Source organism: Brassica napus, chromosome A4 (genome assembly GCF_020379485.1).
Source record: "Brassica napus cultivar Da-Ae chromosome A4, Da-Ae, whole genome shotgun sequence".
Classification (NCBI taxonomy): Eukaryota; Viridiplantae; Streptophyta; class Magnoliopsida; order Brassicales; family Brassicaceae; genus Brassica; species Brassica napus.
In genome coordinates this window covers 9,129,136-9,137,965 of record NC_063437.1, presented here as the reverse complement: position 1 = coordinate 9,137,965, position 8,830 = coordinate 9,129,136, and the positions used below count along the sequence as shown (strand labels likewise).

The following is an 8,830-nucleotide window of genomic DNA, read 5'->3' as shown; positions in this document are numbered from 1 at the left end:
ATGATCTTTTATAGTTTTTGTGATGATTGGCACAAGAACTAGAGTTTATACAACAATGTTCTTGTCGATTTAATCATCTCTTAACGATTTTATTGTCTTTTTTTTCCTTGCAATCACCTTTGATTAATCAATATAAACGTCTTTCAAATAATTCACCATCGAATTTGTGCCTTCATCTCGTACGTGTCGAATTTAGAATTAACAATTGCACCGTCTGTAAGGAATTAAAAAGCAACACCAAGAAAGATCAAAGATGGTCAGAGACAATCCCACCGGCACAGGCATTACCCTGCTGTCTGTTGGAGACGAGTTTATCACATAAATTTGGCCCAAAAAGGTCCATTCACGATGGACTAAACATACAACACAGCTCATCTGCGAAGCTCAACTATTTCTGTCCAAAAGGGATGTCTCGCAGCCCAAGGTAGCAAGCTCCGAATCTATGGATAAACATCAAAGATCCGGTCACATAGCACGCCAATATCTCCGGAGCAAAGTACGACACGTGCGCCTTAGCCGTCAAATTGAAGATGTAGATCTTTCAGCAAAATGGCTAGTTTTTTTCATAGAGATAGAGATTTGGTTTTATAAGTTGTTATGTTCGGGTCTGGTTACACGGACTACTTCAAGTTTTGAACAATGAAATAACTTTTTCGTGTCAAAAATAAAATCTTTAGCGAATTGTTGAAGGATTGAGGGTGATGGAGATGAGATAAGAGATTGTGAGTGTATATTGAAGCGTAGCCATGCGTGGTTCTGTCGTGCGTGAGTCTACTACGGGTCGACCATTGAATGACTTTTAAGAACCAAGCAAAAGAAGAAAGCTTCCATGAAAATTCTACCATGTCAACAATTTAGTACGGTGTCGTTTATGTCCAACTTGCTCGTGTGTGTTTTGTCCGAAGCAAATTCAGAATTAGAATGAATGACACAGTCAAATCTAATTCGGTTCCAAAGTGGATGGAAACTTATTTAGAAGAGTAATAATTTAAACGCTTTATCTATTAACAGCCAAATCCACACAAAATATCATTTAATACCAAATTTAACAAGGTAAATAGAGATGTTTGAATAAATATCCCTAATGTAATTAAAATATATATGAAAATGAATGATTTTGAGTGATAAAATGTGATAACAATTTATGTATCTTCTATCATTTTTTGTTTAATTTTATATTATTAAAATAAAATAATAAATCACATCAGCAATATAATATAAATTTTATATTTTTTTCGTATATCTTATATTTTTAGTTTTAAAAAGCGACAGTAAAATTAATAAATCTGTTAAAAATTCCATATTGAATTTTTTTTTGTGATCAATGGTTTAATTTTTTTATAACATAATACAAATGATCACAAAACCATATGAGTAAAAAGTCGCATTTAATAGATATTAACTTACTACTTGCGTGGATTATATTTTTTTACTATATATTTAATGTTAACCTATAGTGTTTAGTTCTCAAAAGTATAATTTAATTAATTCATAAAATTTTATGTATATTCATATGTCATTGATGTCAGTATGGCAGTAAATATATTTATGAGAAAGTTAACAAACTTTAGTTTGATTTTAATTTATTTTGTGGAGATTTCAATGCATATAATAGTAAATATACAATTTAACCATCATGTATAATTTTATGATCAATGGTTTAACTTTTTTATTTGGTAAATATTCATTGACATAGGATCTTGTTTATATCCTTATGATATATTTTTAATAGTTAAATGATTTTAAAATTTTAGATATTTAGTATCAAAATTATATTTTGTAGTTATAAGACTTGTTCAGATTAAAAAAAATATATATATATATATATTTAATATCATTTAAATTAAACTAGATACTATATAAAGTATATAATTAAATTTCAAAATTTGCATCGAACAAGTATTGAAAACTTAAGCTTTTTTTTTCAAAAAAAAGTATTGAAAACTTAATATTTAATTTAAAAAATAACATTGAACTTTACGAACGATGATATATTATTAAAACTATTAAAAGTCTCATAATAAAATTTTTTTATCAATAATTTAAATTTTTTTTATAAAAAAACAAATGATCATAAAACCATATGAGTAGAAAATATAATTTAACAGATATCCTATGAAAACTATACTTTATATCTATATTAAAATCATTGAAATTTAATTATATATCATATAAAATAGAAAAAATGATTTTTAGATTAAATTACCGTAAAATGTTTGTAATAAATAACACTAATTGTTTTAATTTGTGTGCTTACATTAATTTAATTATATATGTAATAGTTAATGATGTTAAATTATTCAATAATATAGTAGACATGTCTTGATAAATTGTATATCATAGAAAATAATATATTGATATCATTACAATATTGCGTGGATTGTGGACATGTTTCTGCGAACAAGTTTTGAAAAATTATAAATCATAGACATGATATCATAGAATACAGTTTGTGAGGGATGTTTGAAATGTATTGACACATTTGTATGACCACCTTTGCAAACTTATAAAAGTTAAAGATTTGTTTTGAGGATACAAGGGTTGTATTTGTTTTGAGGATACAAGGGTTGTATTTGACAAAATTGTGGATGACATTTGGTGGACGTTCGCAAGGATGGGTGTAACGTCAATGGGTGAGACTTTAATGGGTGATATGTGTATGAGTTAAGTCTGGACAATGTCACGCTCATGGATGGGTGAGGCTTGGATGGATGGATGGTCCTGCAAAATGCAACACTCACTGGTTAAGTTTGAAAACAGATAAAATGGGTTATGAATTAGTGAGTTCTCGATAGATTTATTTTGGACGGGAATTTCATGGATGATTGGGTAGGTTGGCATACCGTGGACATGTGTAGAGTGGAGGGGCGAAGAGTAGATGGTGTAGTTTAGATGGGACATGTTTTGAGTGAACGATCAAAAAAGTTGCCAAAAACATGACATTTCTTCTTGGATGTGTGCATCATGGATTGAACTTTATGTAAGAACATCATAGAATCATCCTAATAGTTTCTTTTACTTTTCTTCTTTCTCTTCTTCCTCTTTTTATCTTATTTATTTTCTTCTCATTTATAATTCTTGCATCTCAAACGGTGAAGGAACAAACCACAGTAAGAACATAAATTGTTAAGATGTTATGACAATGCAATCAATTTTGAAAGAACGCCGTTAGAAATGCAATCAATAAAACTTGATTTCAACAGTTTTAATACAGAATTTTCAAATAGGACCTTTGTCATTTCGAAATGCATTGATTAATGATGGAATGATGGAATGATTGTATTATTTATTTATATTTTTATTGTTTCCATGATTTAAGTTAGGGACCTTTAAGTTATGCTTTATTTTGTTTTAGTATTTTTCGTTTTAATAAAAATATATTTATACTTACTGTGTTCAATACTTTTAAGTTGTATATATTATTTCTTTATAAAAATAATGCTAATAATTAACTATTATTATTATTATAGTTGAAGACAAAAATGTAAAATACAAAAATATTTTAAAATATAATTGAAGAGTTACTAGAACAGTAACCCATTTTCAAATCCTCAGTTTGAAGATCATTTATCTCAAATGAAGATCTTTGTTGAAGATGTCTAAAGGATGAAAATGAGTTAGAAGATGGAAGAGAAACGAGAAAAGACCCGTTTCAATCCTACTGGAAGCCGAGATACCACGCTGAACTTTTATTGGAAAGAAAATACTTCAAAATTTAAGGGCTAGAGGTACTTCAGGAAATGTGCTTAATGAGTTTCTAAACTACTGAGTTTCTATACGTTCATGTAGTCTAGTAGCAACATTTTTTTAAAAAATATTTATTCTTACTATTTTAGTTATGTTTGTTTATGTAACTAGTTAAATACATTGAACATCATTAGAATAAATACATATTATTCATAACAGAAAATATAGTACACAAAAAACTTACATATTATGTGTTATATTCAACAATTATATACATATTACATATTCAACAATTTACCGCGCTCTGGGGTCTTTTATCTCCGAAAATACTCCCCAACTCGATCCGCTCCTCTCATCCCCAGCAAGACGAGCAGAATCATCATTGCTCGTCACAGATTTTGACATGCGTCCCGTAGTCCTACTAAACAAGTCATTTTCTCCGTCCGTCGTCGTACCTACCTCGTCACGTCTCGGGAGATCAAGAGAGTCCACGCCATTCTTATTCTTAGCAGCCTCGTGAAGCTGAAGAGCAAACTCAAGCGCCCAAACGACGTCGTTCATCGATGGCCGTTCGATACCGCGATCTTGAACACATCGCACAGCGATCTCACAGAATTTCTCCAGCGATAGCGGAGTAATCTCAGCCGTTAGGTCTGCGTCAACGATCTGATCAACGGTCCTTTTTTTGTAATTCGACTTCACCCATCGGATCAAATCTGCTTCCTCTCGTGGAACGTTTTCGAGCTTGACCGGTCTACAACACAAAACTTCGAACAGAACAACTCCGAAGGAGTACACGTCAGATTTTTCCGTTAAGACTTGACGGCGATAATACTCAGGGTCCAAGTAACCAAACGATCCTTTAACGACGGTCGAGACGTGGGTTTGAGATGAGCTTGTAAGACCCACTTTTGATAAACCAAAGTCGGAGACCTTAGCTACGTAGTTCTCATCAAGAAGTATGTTTGTAGTTTTGATGTCTCTATGAATGATCATGTCCTTGGCGCCTGTATGGAGATACTGTAGTCCACGAGCTGCACCGATGCAAATCTCTAGCCTCCGTTTCCACGACAATGGGGGATCAAAAACCTTGTTTCTCTTGTAGAGATGGTCTCTTAGTGTGCCATGTGGCATATACTCGTAGACAAGAACCATCTCGTTCTCATCGTCGCAATATCCGACTAAGGAAACGAGATGTATATGACGGAGCATTGAGAGCATCTTGAGCTCTGCTTCGAACTCGTTAACGCCTTGGTTGGATGAAATATCTAACCGTTTAACTGCCACAAGTGTGGCTCCACCGTCAATTCTTCCTTTGTAGACAGGACCAAACCCGCCTACTCCCACGATCAGTTTTTTTTCGAAATTGTTTGTGGCGGATTTGATCTCGAGGATGGAGAACCGACGGCAGAGATCGGACGGAAGAGATGTGGTCGATCTGGTATGGGAGGACCCGGTGACAAGCGGAAGAGTAGTCCACGAGTCCGTAGGCTTGCTCTTGGTATCTACATTAACCTTCTTTTTCTTCTTCCTCCTCTTCATGACGATGACAACAACAATAAACATTGCTAACACAATTGCAAACCCAACAGTTCCAAGTGTTATTACCAAAACGTGTGACTTGGCTTTGGGTTTTTGTATATCTTGATTTACAGAGTTCGGAGTAAGACCTGACGTAGAATTAGGATTAGGATTAGGTCCAGCAAGATTTCCGTCAGAGACACTAAGCTTGAGGATCTCTACGCCATTGAGAATAGCATCGTAATACTTTGGCTCACTGACGGTGTAAGGATGCAAGTCAAGTCGTAGATCAGGTCTCGGCCCACTTTCAAAACCAACAAATACACTAAAGTCTAGAAATACTGGAATGCGAGAACCACCGCTCAGCTGAATGACATCCATGTCACGCTTTGCAATCTTATTTCCAATGAATATGGTGAAGACACGTTGGCCCGGTCCGTTCACATCCGATAGAGTCTCACAGAAATGAAGCCTGACGAGGTAGTTAAAGCAGGCATCAACTGGGAAGAGCCATGTCAGATTGAAGTTCTGGTTCAGCCTAGGATGCTCGGCGTTACCCATTGTACGGTACGTCGTGTACACGTCTTCTGGCGCGACATAGGCTGGAGTATTCTCCGTGTAGTTGATCTTTACACCCGGAACGATTGGCACGATTCCAGACTTTTCATTGAGCTGAAACTTTTCAGCAAGCCACTGCCGGAACATCCCCGTGTCACTTATGCCATCAATCAGTCGTCCGCCGATGTTTAGCCGGTGAACAGTTTCGAAAGCTGTGCTGTTGTTTATCTCGAAGTCAATGCTATTACCTACCTGTGCTATTTTGTCGTCGAATCCTCCCTTGGAGTAAAACCGATCGGGCATGGAGACAATCTCGACGCCGTTCACGAAAGCTAACATGTTTAAAGACGGTGTGAACGTGAGATTTAGCATCGTGTGTCCACTCGAAACAGGGACTATGAACTCTTTAAATATGAACGCACCATTAGAAGCCTTTGCCGTTAAATCGGCACTGAAGTTCTTCAAGAGAGTAAAACCATTGACAATGACAGAGAAGTAGGAGTTTACGGCAGCGTCGAGGTCGGAACTGTATCGGGTCGGGTAAAAGTATAACCGGAGGAACTTCCAGCCTGGAGAGACAGGAAACCTGTAGGTGAAATCATGTCGGAAAATTCGAGCAGTCATGTACGGAACCTTAGAAACTCCCGATCCTTGGAATGACGCATGTGAAACAAACGACGCGTTAGCTGCATTTGACGGAAGAAAATTTGGTTGCTCTGCCATCCAGTTACGGCCACTTATGTCCATCTGGTCGGATGTTTCCCCACAGTTAAAGAGAAAGACATCAGTGGGAACGTACGCAGCCGTTGCTCCTTCTCCTGCTACGGCTGCAGAAACGAGAATGGAGAAGATTAAGAAAACTTGAAAAGTCATCGGAATTGATAGAGTGAGAGTTGTTGAATGATTTTGAATGAAAAAGAAGAAGATAAGAAACTGAAGCAAAACCATGGGTGATGAGTAAGTCCACGGGTCAACCCTTAACTGACTTTTCAGTTCAAGCAAAAGGAGAAGTTTCCGACGAAACTTCTTCCATGTCAATAATTTAGCACCTTGTCGTTTTACGTCCAACTTGTTCGTGTGTCATTCCACTTTAAAATTATGCAAAATAACACGGTTTCTACGATTCTATGTCCCTCTAACAATATTACCAATTAGATAATAAATACAGTCTAAACCATTTTGATTTATCGAGATATTTTAGAATCTAACATATGCAGAATCAATTGATTATGCAGACTCAACGTACACTACTGACTAGACTAATTAACAATAAAATAAACAAAAACTAACTGAATCTGAGGTAATCCTTTATATATTAATTAAAAAACATTACAACTTATTTTTGTAGACCGTGTCACCATTAGGATGATTTTTAGAATCATTAGAAAAATAAGTTGATCCATCTAATTATATAATAATCATTTTATTAAACTCATCATAAATTCATTATTAATGCTCGTTATTATTTACTTATATAAAAGTTACAGAATTGCCTAATGTGGATAAAATATATATAACAATTAATGATTTTGAATAATAAATATTTGATAAAAATTAGTGTATCTTCTATTATATTTTTTAATTTTAATTTATTAAAATAAATTAAACAACCACATTAACTATATAATTAAAATTATATTTTTTCTGTTCATTTTATATTTTAAAATTTTAAAAACGACTATAAATTATTAAAAATGTTATAAGTCTCACATTCAAATTTTGTGATCCATGGTTTAAAATTGTTGTTATGAAAAAATATAAATGATTGCAAAATCATATAAGTAAAAAGTATAATTTCATATTTGTTATGAAAAAATACAAATGATTACAAAATTTTGTGATCCATGGACATATATATCGTTTTAAATTAAACTATATACCAAATAAAATACATAAATATTTTAATTTTAAAATTTTTTTTAAACAATTTTTTTGATAAAAGATTTGAGCAAACACTAATAACTTAATTTTTTAGTAATTGTAAATTACTAAAAATATTAATCTCATAATGAAAATTTTGTTATCAGTAATTATTTTTTTTGCTATAAATTAAACACATGAAAAAAAAATCATATAAGTAGAAAGCATCATTTAACACATTAATATTAAAAATATACTAAATATGTTAATATTATTTAAATTTAATTATGTATCCTATCAAATAGAAAAAAACTATTGCTTGGATTAATAAAATTGATTTAAATGTTCGCACTAATTTAATTATATATGTAATAGTTTCTAACTTTTAATCATGCAATATATATTTATTATTTTATAATATAATGCTCACCCCGCGCAAGGCGCATGTCTTAACTAGTATTGTATTATAGCCTTAAACCAGTCATTCTTAATACTTGTTAGATTAACTTTTCAGAAGGTGAGCGTGAGGACTTGAACCACCTGAAATTTGTGTAAACCGCAATAATATATATAACCCACTTTGTCTTCTGGTAGAGACAAGTTCTCTATTGTGTCAATTTGACCATGAAATTACATGGTTCTTCATAGATGAATTTGGAGAATATAACCTGAACTCTCTTTAGAACATGCCCATTCTACATTCACTAGGTGATTACCACTGCTACATATCATTTACACAAAAAGTATCTTGTTATACTATATACACATATATGAAGGTTTATGGTCTTATCTCATTAAAAAGCCGTTGTTTTAAACGCTGTTTGTCATTGGGGATCTTAGGAGTCAATGCTTAATCAGATTCTTCTTGACTTGATTGTCTCTTTGGACCGACATCTTGGGATCTACTGATATATCATGGATTTTACCAATTTTTACTTATGGTATAGGTGTTTTAAGATATATTTACTATGATTTGGAGTCTTTTTTATAGTGTTTTCAGGTCATGTATGTTTTGGAGAAATATGGTAATTTTGGGGTATTTTGAAGTGCAGAGCTGCACTGATGCGTCCGATGTTTAGATACAGATGAAGACCTTCTCATGGTGCGATTTATGTGATGTTTTGATACATGATAAAGCTTTGAGTTTTATTTCCAGTGCCACCAGATTGAGGTCAATCCAACGGTTAGATCAGACGTTATGCAT

General features: G+C 33.2%; 1 protein-coding gene across 3 annotated transcripts; it reads right to left on the bottom strand.

Annotated features, from left to right (window-relative positions):
- Nucleotides 1-3,877: 3,877 nt before the first annotated feature.
- On the bottom strand, nt 3,878-6,893 carry LOC106445929 (putative receptor-like protein kinase At5g39000). Of its 3 annotated transcripts, none has more exons than XM_048777419.1 (2): nt 6,712-6,893; nt 3,878-6,593 (listed from the first exon to the last, which is right to left on the bottom strand). In XM_048777419.1, the coding sequence occupies exon 2, from the start codon at nt 6,511-6,513 to the stop codon at nt 3,982-3,984; it is 2,532 nt and encodes an 843-aa protein (XP_048633376.1). In that variant the 5' UTR covers nt 6,514-6,593; nt 6,712-6,893; the 3' UTR covers nt 3,878-3,981. The 3 variants fall into 3 exon arrangements, with proteins under 3 accessions (XP_048633376.1, XP_048633375.1, XP_013743035.2); XM_048777418.1 differs by lacking the exon at nt 6,712-6,893 and having other exon boundaries at nt 3,878-6,098; nt 6,189-6,705; XM_013887581.3 differs by lacking the exon at nt 6,712-6,893 and having other exon boundaries at nt 3,878-6,705.
- Between the last annotated feature and the right edge of the window lie 1,937 nt (nt 6,894-8,830).